Source organism: Chanodichthys erythropterus, chromosome 3 (genome assembly GCF_024489055.1).
Source record: "Chanodichthys erythropterus isolate Z2021 chromosome 3, ASM2448905v1, whole genome shotgun sequence".
NCBI classification, from domain to species: Eukaryota; Metazoa; Chordata; class Actinopteri; order Cypriniformes; family Xenocyprididae; genus Chanodichthys; species Chanodichthys erythropterus.
In genome coordinates this window covers 23284380-23303634 of record NC_090223.1, presented here as the reverse complement: position 1 = coordinate 23303634, position 19255 = coordinate 23284380, and the positions used below count along the sequence as shown (strand labels likewise).

At 42.3% G+C, this 19255-nt stretch overlaps 1 protein-coding gene across 4 annotated transcripts; it reads left to right on the top strand.

Annotated features, from left to right (window-relative positions):
- Window positions 1–7195: 7195 nt before the first annotated feature.
- tnfsf18 (TNF superfamily member 18) lies at window positions 7196–15442 on the top strand. 4 transcript variants are annotated; one of them, XM_067372163.1, is made up of 3 exons: window positions 7196–7715; window positions 12324–12390; window positions 12971–15442. In XM_067372163.1, the coding sequence occupies exons 1-3, from the start codon at window positions 7527–7529 to the stop codon at window positions 13315–13317; spliced, it is 603 nt and encodes a 200-aa protein (XP_067228264.1). In that variant the 5' UTR covers window positions 7196–7526; the 3' UTR covers window positions 13318–15442. The 4 variants fall into 4 exon arrangements, with proteins under 4 accessions (XP_067228264.1, XP_067228254.1, XP_067228261.1 ...); XM_067372153.1 differs by having other exon boundaries at window positions 12959–15442; XM_067372160.1 differs by having other exon boundaries at window positions 12321–12390.
- Window positions 15443–19255: the final 3813 nt, after the last annotated feature.

Sequence of the window (19255 nt, the reverse complement as noted above, 5' to 3'; positions counted from 1 at the left end):
GGTCTTAAGGGACAGTACTTTTAACTCAACTGATTGCAAGGGCTCGAAGGGATGATGCCGAAGGGATGAAAGAACTACGGAAAGATCCCAAGAGGGTATGGAGGGGGACGAGGCGGATTCAGTCTCCTCGCTCCCCTCAGGAACCTGACGACCAGATCGTGCTTCCCCAAGGACTTCCCATCAACTGCATTGTGATGTGCGGCAATGGCGGCAACATACACTTTGAGGGTGGAGGGAGACAGCCTTCGCTCCAGACCCTCCTGCAGGAAGGAAAGCACGGATCTGACCGAGCATGATCGGGGGTCTTCTCGGTGAGAAGAACACCACTCAACGAACAGGTTCCACTTCAACGCATAGAGGCTCCTAGTGGAAGGAGCTCTAGCGGAAGTGATAGTGTCTACAACCGCTTGCGGGAGATCATTTAGAACCTCCGCATCCCGTCCAGGGACCACACGTGGAGGTTCCACAGGTCGGGACGCGGGTGCCAGAGGGTGCCCCCTCTCTGAGTCAGAAGATCCTTCCTCAGAGGAATGGGCCAGGGAGGGGCTGCCGTGAGGAGCATGAGGTCCGAAAACCATGTCCGGGTGGGCCAATAAGGGGCCACCAACAAGACCTGCTCCCCATCCTCCCTGACTTTGCACAAGAGTTGAGCAAGAAGGCTCACTGGGGGAAACGCATACTTGCGAAGACCCCGGGGCCAACTGTGTGCCAGTGCATCCGTGCCGAGAGTACCTGCGGTCAGGGAATAGAACCACTGGCACTGAGCATTCTCCTGGGAGGCAAACAGATCTATCTGAGCCTCGCCGAAGTAATGCCAAATCAGCTGGACTACCTGGGGATGGAGTCTCCATTCGCCCGCAAGTGGAGGCTGCCGTGAAAGCTCGTCGGCTGCACGGTTGAGCACACCTGGGACATGACTGGCACGAAGCAACCTCAGATGCTTCTGACTCCATAACAAGAGATGGCGGGCGAGTTGTGACATGCGGCGGGAGCGTAGACCACCTTGATGATTGATGTACGCTACGGTCGCAATGCTGTCTGAGCGGACTAGAACGTGCTTGCCTGTCAACAGCTCCTTGAAGCGGCCCAGCGCAAGACGAACTGCCAGCAACTCGAGGCAATTGATATGCCAATGCAGCTGAGGCCCCGTCCAAAGACCTGAGGCTGCATGCCCGTTGTACGTGGCGCCCCACCCTAAGGTCGAGGCATCTGTGTGAACCACAGCGTGCCTGGACACCTGTTCGAGGGGAACTCCTGCCCGCAGGAACGAGGGGTCTGACCATCGAGTGAGGGCACGGCGACAGCTCGGTGTCACAGGAACACGGAACGTGCCGCGTTGCCACGCCCATCTCGGGACCCGGCCGTGGAGCCAGTGTTGGAGCGGCCTCATATGAAGCAATCCGAGCGGCGTGACCGCGGCTACGGATGCCATATGCCCCAGGAGCCTCTGAAACATTTTCAGTGGGGCCGCTGTCCTGCACTTGAGCGTACTCAGGCAGTTCAACACCGACTGGACGCGCTCCTCTGTGAGTTGCGCAGTCAGGGCGACCGAGTCCAGTTCCATACCGAGATAAGAGATCCTCTGCCCGGGGGAGAGTTTGCTCTTGTCCCAGTTGACCCGAAGACCCAACCGGCTGAGGTGTGCCAACACCAGATCCCTGTGTTCGCACAACTGCTCCCGCGAACTGGCTAGAATAAGCCAGTCGTCGAGATAGTTGAGAATACGAACGCCTTGTTCCTTGAGGGGAACAATGGCCGCCTCCGCAACCTTCGTAAAGACGCGGGGAGACAGGGCCAGCCCGAAGGGCAGGACTTTGTACTGATATGCCCGACCCTCGAACGCAAACCGTAGGAAGGGTCTGTGACGAGGCAGAATCGAGACATGAAAGTACGCGTCCTTCAGGTCTATAGCTGCGAACCAATCTTGGGGACGGATGCATTGAAAAATGCGTTTCTGCGTCAACATCTTGAATGGCAGCCTGTGAAGGGACCGATTCAGGACTCGCAGATCCAAGATTGGCCGTAACCCACCTCCTTTCTTCGGTACAATGAAGTAGGGACTGTAAAACCCTGACTTCATATCGGCTGGAGGGACCGGCTCGATTGCGTCCTTCGCCAGGAGGACAGCAATCTCCGCCCGAAGAACAGGAGCACTGTCCAGTGACACCTGAGTGTAGTGGACACCTCTGAACACCGGGGGACGCCGGGCGAACTGAATCGCATAGCCGAGCCTGATAGTGCGGATGAGCCAGCGGGACGGGCTGGGAAGCGTTAACCAGGCTTCCAGACGCCGAACGAGCGGGACCAAGGGCACCACAGGCGCACCGGGAGTGGGGCAGCGAGGCAGAATACTGGGACTCGACTCGGACAGCACAGCGGCCCGAAGTGGAGTCAGATTCTGCGGGGTGACAGCAACGATGGGAGACGGTACACGTGGTACGGCCTGCACCATCGGGGCGCCCCCTACTGGCGAAATGAGAGGGGGCTGCGGACACCAAGGCAGAGCCCCGGGTCCTGACAACCGCGCCCTCTTGTGACCTGGAGGATGAAAGGGAAACAGCTCTTTCTGTGAAAAGGAGGGTACCGCTGGACTCCGGAGAGCCAGCGGCGGAACACATACAACAAGTTTCTCCCGGCCCTCCCCCGGGAGTGGAGGGGCAGATGGAATCCCCCCCTGAAGAGCTGCTACTTCCTCCTCCAGGTCGCCCGCTTCAGGATCGCGACTTCCTCGACCTCTTACCACCTGGCTTGGCTTGAGCGGGCTGGGCGCCCCGGCCGGCGCCGGCTCCCTGCTGTTTGGCTGGTGGAGGCTGCTGCTTGGCCAACTTAGCGGGAGCGGAGGACGACGCGGCCGGGCGCCCTCGGCGACGAGCAGGCTGAGGTTGCGCCGCCGGCGGGGTGGAGGCAGCAGCGGGCCGGCGGGGCAAGACATGTTTAATGGCCTCAGCCTGCTTCTGGGCAGCAGAGAACTGTTGGGCGAAGCTCTCTACTGCGTCGCTGAATAGGCCACCAGGAACCGATATTTATCGGTCTCCCTCATGTCAGCCAGGTTTAGCCATAGATGGCGCTGCTGGACTACCATAGTAGCCATCGCTTGACCAACGGAGCGTGCTGTCACTTTAGTCGCCCGTAGGGCGAGATCGGTGGCAGCTCGCAACTCCCCCAACAGATGCTGGTCAAGACCACCCTGTGGCATTTCCGATAACGCTTTTGCCTGATACACTTGCAAAAGGGCCATGGCATGCAGGGCGGAGGCGGCCTGCCCACAAGCTCTATAAGCCTTCTCCGTCAGAGAGGAAGAAAACTTACAGGCTCGGGACGGAAGGCGCGGGTCACCACGCCAGCCGGCGGCCGTAGGGCACAACTGCATCGCTACAGACCGTTCGACTGGAGGGATTCCCGTATAGCCTTTAGCCTCTCCGCCATCCAGGGTGGTGAAGGCGGACGAGGGGCCTGGCCTCGAACGAACACTATACGGCGTCCGCCAAGACCTGGTCACCTCGTCGTGCACCTCCGGGAAGAAAGGCATCGGGGCGGGACGCTGAGGACCAGCGCGACCCGCCCCGAGGTACCAATCGTCAAGCCGAGAGGGGCCGGGACAGGGTGGAGGGTTCCACACGAGCCCGACGCTCTCGGCAGCCCGGGAAAGCACAGCCATCAACTCAGGATCCGACTCGGCCACAGCCGCCACCCCGTGAGACGGGGGCTCAGCCGAGTCATCCTCTCCCGAGGACTCATGCTCGCCTTCCGATACCGTGATCGACATCTGGTCCTCCGCAGGTGCACCGAAGGACAATACCGGACGCTCCGAAGAGGGCCCGGCGTGACACGGCGGTAACACCACTGGCTGCAGTGCTGCAGAGGCGGCAGGGGCCCGCGGAGCAACACTTGGCGGGGAAGCCCTAACCGTGACCCTCAAGTCACCCTGCCTACACGCCGACGAACCGTCACCCCGACCGGAGCCAGAGAAAACGGCCGCACGGGGCATAGGGGAGGGGACCCCCGCTCCCTGAGAACCAAGGAACGAGAGTCTCGACCTCAGCACCGCGATAGTCATGTTCCCACAATGAGAACATGAACCATCTACAAACGCGGCCTCAGCGTGCTGAACGCCCAAGCACGTGATACAGCGATTGTGCCCATCAGCAGGGACCAGGGAATGACCACACCCAGTAGCGCACAGACGAAATGCCATCTCCCCAGATGCAGGGTTCGTCTGTAAAGTCTAATAGAGGGGGAAACTCACAGCTCTTTTGTGAATGAGACACACAGGGAGTGTCACGAAGTGTGGTAAACACACACACACAGGACCCGGCCAAATCGCAGACCAAACAATTGGAATTACAGCGGAACGCTGTTTCACAGCCGATGTTGCCGCCCGGACCCGGAAGCTCGTGGACTCGCTGCAGTGTCGTTGCGCCAAACACGGTAAGAACGCTGTTTCTTCTTGTTTTAAAGATCTTCTTAGCTGTAGGACACCAAAGCTTGGCTCCGAAGCGAAAGACAGAGTGCGATTGCATCTCCTCCCCCTTTTATATGCCCCGGATGGGGAGGGGTGCGTTATGCAAATATCGCACGCCAATGTTCATTGGCTTGTTTTAGTTTTCTCGAAGCTGATAGGGGCTCTCTAGCGATATCCCAATTCGTCGGTCACTACTGACGTACGTCGAACGTGACCGACTGAAAGGGAACTGAATGTACATTTCATATATAAAGTGATGTTCTGACATAGGAATATCTGATACTCATTAAAAGATTCAAACTCAGAGCCTGGAGAAGTGAACGGATGGTTGTGTGTCTTTATCCTCATCAGTAGTATAAAAATTACAGCAGTAAATCCATCCTGAGCTGGATTAATGTCAAACTTTGAAACTGACAAGTATCTCACTTTCAAAATCCCCCAAGGGCTTATTTCATCTTTTAAAACACGCCTTCTTTAGTTGTTCCATTGAAAGCCTTTCAAAGTAGTGATAAACTGTGGCCTAGTTCATAAGATCATTAGATAATGTCAGCCCGGTCAGTTGGCAAAGAATGGAAATTGAGTAGGAGAGAGAAAAGTCAGTCATAGACATATGTTACCATGTTCACACAACACCAACTTTCCAATCCCCTCCCCACGTATCTCAGGTGTTTTTGGAGGTCTGAGCTTCCTCTAGTGGAGCAAAGGGTCCCACCTACAAAAGTGACTAGTCACTAACACCCTCCCAAGCTGGAGTCACTGGATGACCTCATCTTTGAAATATGCCTCTGTTTCTCTTTCAGTTCCTCTCAATCAAAAACACATCAGAGCAACGGTTCCTCTTTTTAATTTCTTTATCATTGATTTATTATCTTACCCAGGGCTTTAAAAAGCTAAAGCTTGGAAAATTTCTTGTGGCTTTGGAAAGTGTTGATATTTCATCATTTCCCTCTTTCTGGTTTATTGGTTTACTATTTTCCTGCAGGTGAAACACTTTATCTGGCTGGTGACAAATAGCAAGAGTCAATCGTATTGAGAAACTTTCACAGGTAAACCACAGACTGGAGATCACAACGTATATCCAGGACATGGCAGTCAACAAAATACATGCCCAGACATTCACACACACACACTTCATTTATTTATTTATTTATTTCCTGCTATTGAATTGTACAGTTATATAGTTATTACATCGTTGTTACATAGTTATTACATAGTTATTGCATAGTTTGCAGTCGTGATAATTCTTGTGACATGATAAGCATAAATTCTTCCAAGTAAAATGAATGGTAATTAAAAAAGGAAGCTGAAGGAGGATGGGCTAGAGAATACGACCAACTTGATGGTTGTTTGTTACTAATCATTTGTCATTTATTTTCATATTTAGGCTTTCTGCTTGATTCTGGGTCACAGGGGAAAACAACAACTGGGTCATATCCACAAATGCGTAATTACATAAAGGTTGTACGTATGTGTGTTTTTAATGCTTTTCACACATTTTGCGTCTAAATGAAATGGTATGCGTAAAAATATAAATAGTGTAACTTTGTAACTAAACTAGTAATATAATAGTGTAACTGTGTAACTATAGTGTAACCAACCAACCTTGCAAGTGCAAAACGACTAAGTGGATCACACAAAACCTGTCAATAATAAATCTAGCTTATTTTTCATCTCAAAATAACAAGAAAAAATAAGAAGTTGTGCTTTATTAGAGAGCTAATTATTATGATTTTTTAAAAAATAAAAATGACCTTAACTCCTTCAATGCAAAGCAAAATTTTCTCATTCTCATTGTTAATGTGAAAAAAGGATACAGTAAAATATTTACAGTATACAAATCATGCTATTTATTTATTGTATTAATTATTGTACTGTAATTAGTGTAATACGATTTCTTATTGTAATGCAGGTAAATTGATCATTATTATTCAATTGAATTATCCTAAGAAAATTATATCCTAGAAGTATTGCACAAAAAAAAAAAAAAAAAAAAAAATTGAGCAGCAAAACAATAACAATGTTTCTTGAGCAGCAAATCATCATATCAGAATGATTTCTGAAGGATCATGTCACACTGAAGACTGAAGTAATGATGCTGAAAATACAGCTTTGACCACAGGAATAAATTACATTTTACAGTATATTCATAGAAAACAGTTATTTTACATTTTAATAACATTTATTTTACTGTGCTGTATTTTTAATCAAATAAATGAAGCATACGGTACTTCTTTTGAAAACATTACAAATTTTACTACTACTTTTGAACAGAAGTGTATATCATTTCACTTTTGTATTATTGTTTTATTTATCTATTTATTTTAATGTTATTTAATTTTTATCTTTTAATATTAGGCGAAATGTAATGTTACCACATGTCAGAATATGTTTAGTCAGAATAATAAAATATGCAGAAGATAAATATGGCACATACAGTTTAGCTCTGGATTCCTTCTCTATATAATATATATATATATATATATATATATATATATATATATATATATATATATATATATATATATATATATATTCCCTATATAACATGTCAGAACAAGCTCACTTTGGCCACTGAACAAGTTAAGGCAAGAAAAAACGAAACCAACACCTGTACACAACAACACAGTAGATGGTTTGGTACAGGTCTCACATAATGCGTCACATGTGGTCTACAGAATGTGATGGTTTTGTATAGTGTAAAAACTCCCAGCAGTCTATTAAAGGGACTATGACACCTGCTTCCCTCCGGTTGACGGCGAGTAGGAGGGCCTGTCCCTGCCCAGACGAGAGGTGTTTCATATTGCACATCACCCATGCTTTAGGGGAAAGTACACTACAGCACTCCTCTTGGACATCTGCTGAGAAACTCTAAACAGGAACACACTCACTGACACAAACACAAAGCCATCGTACAGGAAGCTTGACACACTCTGAGGTTTGTCTACGGGCCAACCAGAAGACGAGAGGTGGAGGCCACGCTCATTCGACATCATCGATCCCAACCTCACCAGTGTTTTCGCCTCAGTTTGCTCACTCTTCTCCTGCACTGAGGCTGTCGGGCATCATGTCTCTATCTGCCAAGTACTGCAGTGATAATACGGGTGACAGGGGTGGCGGTGGTGGAGCTCTGGCCCATCAGAGGAAGATGATACGGGGATTGCTGGTTTGGGCCACCCTGCTCACTCTAGGCCTGGCTGTGTCAATAACTCTGCACTTCATTGAAAGAAAACCACCGGTTCCTGAAAAACTGCAGGTATGGATCAGATCATGCCACAACTTTTATATTTAAGCTTCTTCAACAATCTGTCTGTGAACCTCATGAGATGCATCCTGCTCAATCTCAGGCAAAAAACAAAAACAAAAAGGTACAAAAGCTGTCACTGGTGGGGTACCCTTTTAAAAGGTTCACCTTTGTACCTTATTTACCCCTAAAGGGTTCATAATAGTACTTTAAAGGTACCCTAAGGTGTGTATAGTAACTACATGGTACATTTTAGAATCTTTTGAAAGGGCACCGTCCCGCTGACAGCTTTTGAACTTTTTTCTGAGAATATAGGATGCTCTTTAAACAATATTGAAGTTCACATGTACAGTATGCTGAGAAAAACAATAATTTAATTAATAAGTGAGGAAGAGACTTGAATAATAATAATAAAAAAAAAAATGTTAAGAAACTGATAAACATAGATTCAGGCAATTGTGTCTAGACCTTTTGTTGTATTGTGTATCTGGTGGGGTACAGTCAGACCACAGCGGCTTGCTGACTCAAAACCGCGGATGGGGGGAATGCAGATGTGTGTAATCACAACACCCTCATATTTACAGACAGGGCAGACTGAAATAGATGAACTCCATTATTATACTACTTGAAACTACACTCTTAAAAATAAAGATTAAAAATGCCTGAGCAATTTATAAGGAACTTTAAAGGAGTTTTGGTGATTTTGAGAGGACGTATGAAGTCCTAGTGGATGTGCAGATGTAGACTTCCTCACTATCACAATCAACATGATCCATATATAAATTTAACCTATATATACTGTTACAATAAGTAACCATGCAATGACCACACAATAAGGTGAGTTAGTAAGGAAACAGCTCATTTAGTGCAAATGTGGAAACTCAGTATATTTCAGTATTGATATTGCTGCTCAGTATCAATCATCATTTCTCTTTCCAGCACAGTGGAGAGATCTGAATTTGCCAAAGATGCTTTTGTTTATCGGATAAACGATTAGCTATGGTATCATGACAGTTGGAAGGTTAAATCTGATTACCACATGAACAGAAAGAACAAGTCAAAACATGTTCTGACAGCTCAAAGAACAACTTGGCACGAGAGAAAATAAGAAATGAAACTTCCTATGACATGGTTAATAGAGATCTGCTGCTATTCAATTTACCATCAGTTTGAGTCACAGTTTTGTCATTATATAAGGGAACTACTTTTCTTACAGTCTTTAAGATAAAGTTTCCAAAAGAGTGTTTTCTCAACAATGCCATAGAAGAACCATTTTTGGGTTCCCCAAAGAACAGTTCTTAAAAGAACCAGTTTTCTTTATGCAAAGAACATTTTAAAAATCTAAATAACCTTTTTACAATATAAAGAACCTTTTGTTGAATTGAAAAGATTCCATAGAACTTAGAATTTTCTGGTAACTTTCAGAAGATCAGGATGTGATTGTGTCAGAAAGGTTAACTGGTGGTTTGATTCAAAAGTAACACCTAAGATATGAGAACCTGTTTCTGATGTTTGAAAATGAAATTGGTTAAGTTCTGAAACTATACTTTCTCTTGAAATTTGTTCTTTCCAAACACACACACACACACGCACACACATACACATATGTAGATGCACAGCATATTGGACTGATGAAAACAAACCTGCAACCGCAGAACAGTAGCACATCATGCTATGACATCATTCCATTGAGGGGAAATGCCACTCTACCACCCCTCCTCTTCCCTGATGATTGTTTCATTTGTTTCTTGTCTGCACATACCTTTTACATACATTTGAAAAGACATATATTTGGGGGAAAACAAATGAACTAAAGGGGATAGATGAATTGGACTGGAATTAATTGGAAAACATACTATCAGGCTGTTGGCAATGCCCTAATGACCAACAAGAGAAACCCACTAACCACCATTAACCCCAGTGTGGACCAACATAGAATCCATGGACAAATCAATTTAGGGCCCATACAGGGGTTAATTCGGATAGGACCAACATAGAATCTATGGACAAATCCATTTAGGGCCGATACAGGGGTTAATTCAGATATGACCAACATAGAATCCATGGACAAATCCATTTAGGGCCCATACTGGGGGTTAATTCAGATAGGACCAACATAGAATCTATGGACAAATCCATTTAGGGCCGATACAGGGGTTAATTCAGATAGGACCAACATAGAATCCATGGACAAATCCATTTAGGGCCCATACTGGGGGTTAATTCAGATATGACCAACATACAATCCATGGACAAATCAATTTAGGGCCCATACAGGGGTTAATTCGGATAGGACCAACATAGAATCTATGGACAAATCCATTTAGGGCCCATACGGGGGTTAATTCGGATAGGACCAACATAGAATCTATGGACAAATCCATTTAGGGCCCATACTGGGGGTTCATTCAGATATGACCAACATAGAATCCATGGACAAATCAATTTAGGGCCCATACAGGGGTTAATTCAGATAGGACCAACATAGAATCTATGGACAAATCCATTTAGGGCCGATACAGGGGTTAATTCAGATATGACCAACATAGAATCAATGGACAAATCCATTTAGGGCCGATACTGGGGGTTAATTCAGATATGACCAACATACAATCCATGGACAAATCAATTTAGGGCCCATACAGGGGTTAATTCGGATAGGACCAACATAGAATCCATGAACAAATCCATTTAGGGCCCATACTGGGGGTTAATTCAGATATGACCAACATACAATCCATGGACAAATCAATTTAGGGCCCATACAGGGGTTAATTCGGATAGGACCAACATAGAATCTATGGACAAATCCATTTAGGGCCCATACGGGGGTTAATTCGGATAGGACCAACATAGAATCTATGGACAAATCCATTTAGGGCCCATACAGGGGTTAATTCAGATATGACCAACATAGAATCCATTGACAAATCCATTTAGGGTCCATACAGGGGTTAATTCGGATATGACCAACATAGAATCCATGGACAAATCCATTTAGGGCCCATACTGGGGGTTAATTCAGATATGACCAACATAGAATCTATGGACAAATCCATTTAGGGCCCATACAGGGGTTAATTCGGATATGACCAACATAGAATCCATGGACAAATCCATTTAGGGCCCATACTGGGGGTTAATTCAGATATGACCAACATAGAATCTATGGACAAATCCATTTAGGGCCCATACTGGGGGTTAATTCAGATATGACCAACATACAATCCATGGACAAATCAATTTAGGGCCCATACAGGGGTTAATTCGGATAGGACCAACATAGAATCTATGGACAAATCCATTTAGGGCCCATACGGGGGTTAATTCGGATAGGACCAACATAGAATCTATGGACAAATCCATTTAGGGCCCATACGGGGGTTAATTCAGATATGACCAACATAGAATCTATGGACAAATCCATTTAGGGCCCATACAGGGGTTAATTCAGATATGACCAACATAGAATCCATTGACAAATCCATTTAGGGTCCATACAGGGGTTAATTCGGATATGACCAACATAGAATCCATGGACAAATCCATTTAGGGCCCATACTGGGGGTTAATTCAGATATGACCAACATAGAATCTATGGACAAATCCATTTAGGGCCCATACAGGGGTTAATTCGGATATGACCAACATAGAATCCATGGACAAATCCATTTAGGGCCCGTACTGGGGGTTAATTCAGATATGACCAACATAGAATCTATGGACAAATCCATTTAGGGCCCATACAGGGGTTAATTCAGATATGACCAACATAGAATCCATTGACAAATCCATTTAGGGTCCATACAGGGGTTAATTCGGATATGACCAACATAGAATCCATGGACAAATCCATTTAGGGCCCATACTGGGGGTTAATTCAGATATGACCAACATAGAATCTATGGACAAATCCATTTAGGGCCCATACAGGGGTTAATTCGGATATGACCAACATAGAATCCATGGACAAATCCATTTAGGGCCCGTACTGGGGGTTAATTCAGATATGACCAACATAGAATCTATGGACAAATCCATTTAGCGCCCATACGGGGGTTAATTCAGATATGACCAACATAAAATCCATGGACAAATCCATTTAGGGCCCATACTGGGGGTTAATTCAGATATGACCAACATACAATCCATGGACAAATCAATTTAGGGCCCATACAGGGGTTAATTCAGATATGACCAACATACAATCCATGGACAAATCAATTTAGGGCCCATACAGGGGTTAATTCGGATAGGACCAACATAGAATCTATGGACAAATCCATTTAGGGCCCATACGGGGGTTAATTCAAATAAGACCAACATAGAATCCATGGACAAATCAATTTAGGGCCCGTACTGGGGTTAATTCAGATAGGACCAACACGGAACACATGAAAAATCTATTTGGGGACCATATCTCAAGCCCATGCTGTATAAACGTTTATTGGTCATAATTTTTAAATCTTTTTACAACTACAGGCAAGGCATTCAAAGACGGTCTTTATTAACGTTCCTTTTATGGTTTTGCTTACTATATTTTGACTGTAATTAGTTGATGTGAGAGAGATTAAAAATAATAATAATAATAATCTTATCAAAATCTTTCTGACCCAGCAGAATCAAAGAATCCCCACCCAACAGCCAAAAGACATGGACATGAATCTAATAACATTTACACCAAACTGTAAGTTATCTCTTTGAATCTTTCAGACATTGAATTCTTCCTCTTAATGTGTCTTCAGTTTGTGATTGTTCTTTCTTTACTTGAACCCAAAATATTCCTTTTAAGCAATTTGGATACATAATTAATATTGTACAACTGTCTATTTATTATACAACACAATAAAAAACAACATAGCACAGGCACACATTACAGTTTGTTTTGTTTAAATACATTACCTTCACAAGTCTGGGGCCATATGTTCACCATGGCTGCATGTATTTGATCAAAAACAGAAGAAAAAACTTATGCATATATACAAAATGAGCTTGAGACCAAATGGTTAAAGATAATGATAATGAAAAAGAGTCTCAGAAAAGTGATGTTAATTTTCAGAAAAGATCCAGCCTCATTGTTTGCAGATGCCACTTGGTTTGATATTTTGCATTTCATGCAATGAAATTCAGTTAAAGTGCAATTTAAGTGTGCAAATACCTGGGGGTAGTGTATATAGAATACATTGAGGTTGTCTTCTCAGTTATCAGTGTTTATGTTTATGCATAATAAAAACCTGAAAATGACTTATCTCTAGACTTTTTCACAGGGGAAGGAAGAGACATGGTAGAAAAACTCCAGTGGAACACAGTGAGTCCTTCTGGCTTCATTGAGGGAGATGAAGAGTTGAGGGTGAAGGACGATGGCCGATATTTCCTGTACCTGCAGGTTACCCTTAACCCTCAAATGGCAGAAAACTATACAATAACTGTGAACTCAAGCACACGAAAAACCATTTTAGAAGGTCTCATCAATAAACCAAAACTCTCAACTGGTTTCATGGGTGTAGGAATTTCCATGAATAGAGGAGAAACCTTAACTGTGATCTGCAAACCTAAAGCCAAAATCTCGGACACTCCCATTGAAACCTACCTGGGTGTGATCAAGCTACATTAAATCTGAAAGGATCTGAAATGGATCTGTGACAGTATGAATGTGGACTCACTCCGCAGAGTGCTGAAACGCACTGATCTGCTGGGTTTTGAAGTACACTGGAGGCAGTGTACGACATGTTTGATGATTTGGTAAGAAATGCATAACTTTTTTCTATTTATTTCTTAAAGTGACATCTCCAAAGCTCTCTGCCTTTATTGCACTATATTTAAGCTCTTCTCCACTCGATGGACGATGTGTTACTGCAAAGCTGAATTCTGATTGTTATTACCAATATAAAATTGGGACCCTATTGATGCACTTTGTAAATAAATATAATTGTGTGCAATTGACCCTTCGCTAAGGCCCTGAACTGCTCCATATGTTTCTACAACATATTCACTTTGGTATTGTGAAACCTTTTATTTATTGTCCACACTACAAAACCTGAATCAATAGAAAAAATGAGATTAAGTTAGTAACATTCATTTAGGTCTTCTTACTGATGTTGTACATGTTTGTTTGAAAATTAAGGTCAACTCATCATTTTATCTTTCAATATTTAAAGAGAAAGGGGGATTTGTTTTCTCTCTTGTTATCTTTTGTCACTATTATAAGCTCCTCAACAACAATATTTCTGGATTATTTATGTAAAATCACATTTAAAACTAGTCAAACACACAGAATCGGGTTAAAGGGTCAAGTGCAGACAAAGAAGAATATCAGAATACCTCCCTTTAATTAACACATACTACACTCACTTAATATGACAATATGGCTACTATGCTATTTCAAATTTAGCTTGAAGTTTTCGCCAAATATAATGTCATTGGTCAGGTGGTGTATCAAGAGAGCCAAGCCACTGAAAGTATGGATATCTGTAATTGTATTATGTGTATGTGTGTTTTCTTTTTTTTTTTTTTTTTTTTTTTTCTTATATCATATTTATCTGTATTTATGGCTGTTGGTTACACAGTGGCAACAAATTGTTTCCTTGGATACTTAAAATGTATGATTTAGAGAACAAATATAAAGAAACCAATAAGTCCAACACAAGCTCATGGCAATTCGTAACTATTTTACGTTTTGGTGAATCTCATTTCTACGATCTGTAACATTACGATTTCCTGTGAGATCAGGTTGATAAGACATTGGTTTAGATAACAAATTTTAAATGAAGAAGCAATTCTTTAAACAAATATATCCGTTCGTGCAAAATATTTCTCTTAAATATTCACCAGATGATGAATGATAGCTAATGAATGATAGTGTACTGATTTAAAACAGATATACAGTTCAAAATGAAGACTTTAATGAAGAAAGGTGACACTTTATGATTGCTGAATGTGACTGGATCATGATCATAGTTGTGCATAGTGATCGCCACTGTGGTGACCAGTGCTTGTGGTTACTAAGACCCCAGTATGAAACTGAGGAGAGCTGACATAATACATCATCTTAACAACAGCTGGTTAAAAGTTATGGCAAAAAAAATGGCTCAGAAAAGTTCTAAAATTCTGAGATGCCACTGGTTTGATAGTTTATTTAATGCAGAAGTTAAAAACCTCTCAGCTTTCTCAGCCAACCCAAGGGATCTTCTGCTATAAAAAGCTATATGTTCTCACCTACAGCTTTTATTAAAAATTTTAAACAAACATTATTACATCAAATGATGCTTATCAGGCCTTTATGGTTAGTGGACATCTGAATAGTTAGAAATGTCATGGAAAAGGACATTTCATGTATAAAATATACAGTATCCTCTGGCTGGAATCCAAGGATCTAACGTTATGACATTTTAAAGTGACTTGAGTCACTTTTGGGGGCAAAATTAATGTTTTGTTTTGTAATATTACTCAATGTCTTAAGATCTCCTTTAAAATAAAGTTACTCATTTTGTGTAGGTTTGTGTGTATATTTTATCACAGATATATCTGACAAAAAGCCTACAGTGTAAGACAATTGATTGAATAAACAACTACCTACTTCCTGCCAGTGTCATATGCACTTTTTTCACCTTTTTTTTTGTCATGACTCATTCATACTGATGGTAGACTGGCTGATATACTTACAAGAAAGAGACAGACAATGATAAGAGTTTCCATCGAGGTGGGAGTGAGGGGGCAGAAACACAGCAGTGACTCATTTCCATAAATCCATCAGCATACATCTTTAGTTCACTGTGGGTTTCAACACTGACATGTTTTCAATAATCATTTCAAGTTTGTAACTAATTTAATCTTACCACGGCACTAATCTGAAGCATCTTTAGTTAGGCTACCCCTGAGCCTTCTGTTTTGGTCCTGCATGTGAGATCTTGAATCTATAGAGTCATCATTCTGTGACATCATGTTTTGATGACTCAATAGCGAGACCCTTTTTCTGAAAAGAAAGTGAAAGAGTGCATAAACCAAAACATCACTCAGCACATATGGTCTACTGCTTTCGAGGAGCCCCTTATGAGTTAATCAACATCTTTTCACACACTCGTCATCTCAAATTCCAGCGCAGTTTAAAAGGCCTGAATATGAAATGCACAGAATTTGTCTAATCAAAACCTCTTCAGTGATGGGTAGGGATGTTTTCATTTAATTTCTACTGATTTACTGTTAGACATGTTAGAAGGAAACATAGGCTACTGCTAGTAAGATATGATAGGGAACAAATAATGGTAATGAATAAAAAAAATAGTGACAGCTGTGAGAATAAAGCCTGTTTCTGCATGTTTTACCATGCCTGATTGATTGATTGATTGATTGATTGATTGATTGATTGATTGATTGATTGATTGATTGATTGATTGATTGATTGATCAACCGACCGACCGACCGGGTGGTTGGTTGGCGGATGGTTGGTTGGTTGGTTGGTTGGTTGGTTGGTTGGTTGGTTGGTTGGTTGATTGACTGACTGACTGACTGACTGACTGACGGACGGACGGACGGACCAACTGACTGATTGATCGATCGATTGATTGATTGTGTGTGTGAGATGGAATGGGAATACTATAGCTCTCTTCAGGTATTATTAGCCTTTTGCTCTAGAACTGGGGTCTTCAAAGTCTTATAAGCCCAAAGTATACTTTGGTTTTTGTTGTTATCAGCACAGTACTTGCATATCCTGATTTTTCTAACCTGCGTCTGTATGCTCAGCTCACGCATGCTCCTTGAATTATTTTGCACTAATTACTTTCACAGACAAAAAAAGGTCAATTGTCTGATGTCAATAATGTAGCAATGTATGAAGACCGATTGGTGTATGACATCAAAGTACCGCAAGAGCGAATGAAAAGCATACATGAATGCTACAATAGCCTGCAAAATTTCATCAAACAGAAGTGTGACTGCAACTTTAGACAACCGGCCTCTGACTTACAACAGGATTCTTCAGTTTTTGTTTTTCGTTCCAAAAATATCTCAAATAAAATCGATTGTATATTAATCTTCATCTTCCCCCATAAAAGTGTTGATAAGTATGTGCATCTGTGATTTGTTTTTCAACATTACCATGAACACACTGGGGAAAATGGTACTGTGGTAGCTAATAAATGTAGCTGAAAATTTAAGCTAATATAATTATGTGAATTAATAATGTGAATGTTAATAATTAGTTACATGAATTGACTGGTTTTATCCAAGTCATAATATTTAAAGGATTAGTTCAAATTAGAATGGAAATTACCCCAAGATTTACTCACCCTCAAGCCATCCTAGGTGTATATTACTTTCTTCTTTCTGATGAACACAATCAGAGTTATATTAATAAATATCCTGATGCATCCCATCTTTAATGGCAGTGAACATGGGTTCACGAGTATGAGCTGAAGTGCATCCATCCACATCCATCCATCATAAACGTACTCTCTACACGGCACCAGGGGGTTAATAAAAGTCTTTTGAAGGGAAGCGATGCGCTTGTGTAAAAAAAAATCCATATTTAACAAGTTATGAAGTAAAATATCTAGCTTCTGTCAGACCGCCTTCTGTATTCAAGTTACAAAGTAAGTGTAAACTGGCATCACATCAGTTAAGCTTTTTCCATAAGTTGAATAGGGAAGGCATAGGACGTAGCGTAAGCTTTTTGAACTGCATGAGTTTTACACTTTCTTCGTACGTTAAATATGGAAGACGGTCTGGTGGAAGCTAGATATTTTACTTCATAACTTGTTAAATATGGATTTTTTGTACACATAAAAATTATTATAGATATTACAGATCAGATTTCAAAACACTGCTTCAGGAAGCTTCGGAGCGTTATGAATCTTCTGTGTCGAATCATGATTCAGATCGCGTGTCAAACCTCTAAACTGCTGAAATCATGTGACTTTGGCGCTCCAAACAGAAGATTCAACACGCTAGGCGTTTCTCAATGTCAAGGATACTTCCTTGGCAGGACTGGTCCTTCCAAGTCACTTCCTTCAGAGTCTAGGCGAGGCTCCTCTTTAGCATTCAGAGAACACGTAAATGGAACAGACTAGCAAGTGCACGTCATCACATCATCGCTAATGTCCAACATTTTTTAAAAACATTTTTGAACAAGATCGCAAAGCTGCGTGCATAGGATTGTGGGTGATTTGAGAGCGCGAAGAGCGCGAAGGATACACATATGCATCCTTTCCTGTGTATGGGATATTTTTCGAACGAAGGTTTGAAATTCCGAGGATCCTCGACATTGGAACAGTCCTTTGACGGATGTCGATGACGTAGCATCCTCGAAATTCTGGCTTCCGAGGATCCTTCCTTGACATTGAGAAACACCTGCTGATTCATTATGCTCCGATGCTTCCTGAAGCAGTGTTTTGAAATCGGCCATCATTAAATAAGTCATTGTTTGTTTGTTTTTTGGCGCACCAAAAATATTCTCGTCACTTTATAATATTAATATTGAACCACTGTACTCACATGAACTGATTTAAACATGTTTTTAGTACATTAATGGATCTTGAGAGAGGAAATGTCATTGCTGGCTATGCAGGCCTCACTGAGCCATCGGATTTTAACTAAAATATCTTAACTTGTGACATTATTTTCATTTTTGGGTGAACTAACCCTTTAAATGAAACACACAGTTTATAGCACTGAAGAAGCTTTACTGGCAAAAACTGTTTTTGAGATGTTGGATAGGAGTTAGCTAAAATTGCCAAGATGGCGACTGAGTGATTTGCTTAAAGGTGCCCTAGAACTTCTTTTTAAAAGATGTAATATAAGTCTAAGGTGTCCCCTGAATGTGTCTGTGAAGTTTCAGCTCAAAATACCCCATAGATTTTTTTTTATTCATTTTTTTAACTGCCTATTTTGGGGCATCATTAACTATGCACCAATATATAGGTTGCGGCCCCTTTAATTCTCGTGCTCCCCCTCCCCCGGAGCTCGCACTTGCCTTGAACAGCATAAACACAGTTTACACAGTAATATAACCCTCAAAATGGATCTTTGCAAGATGTTCCTCAAGCATGCTGCTTGCATACATCGGATCATGTAAGTATAGTATTTATTTGGATGTATTACATTTGATTCTGAATGAGTTTGATAGTGCTCCGGGGCTAAAGCTAACGTTACACACTGTTGGAGAGATTTATAAAGAATGAAGTTGTGTTTATGAATTATACAGACTGCAAGTGTTTAAAAATGAAAATAGTGACGGTTCTTGTCTCAGTGAATACAGTAATAAATGATGGTAAATTTAGCCACATTTAACAGTACATTAGCAACATGCTAAAGAAACATTTAGAAAGACAATTCATAAATATCACTAAAAATATCATGTCATCATGGGTCATGACAGTTATTATTGCTCCATCTGCCATTTTTCGCTATTGTTCTTGCTTGCTTACCTAGTCTGATGATTCAGCTGTGCACATCCAGACGTTAATACTGGCTGCCCTTGTCTAATGGCTTGATCATCGGCTGGCATATGCAAATATTGGGGGTGTACACCCCCACTGTTACGTAACAGTCGGTGTTAT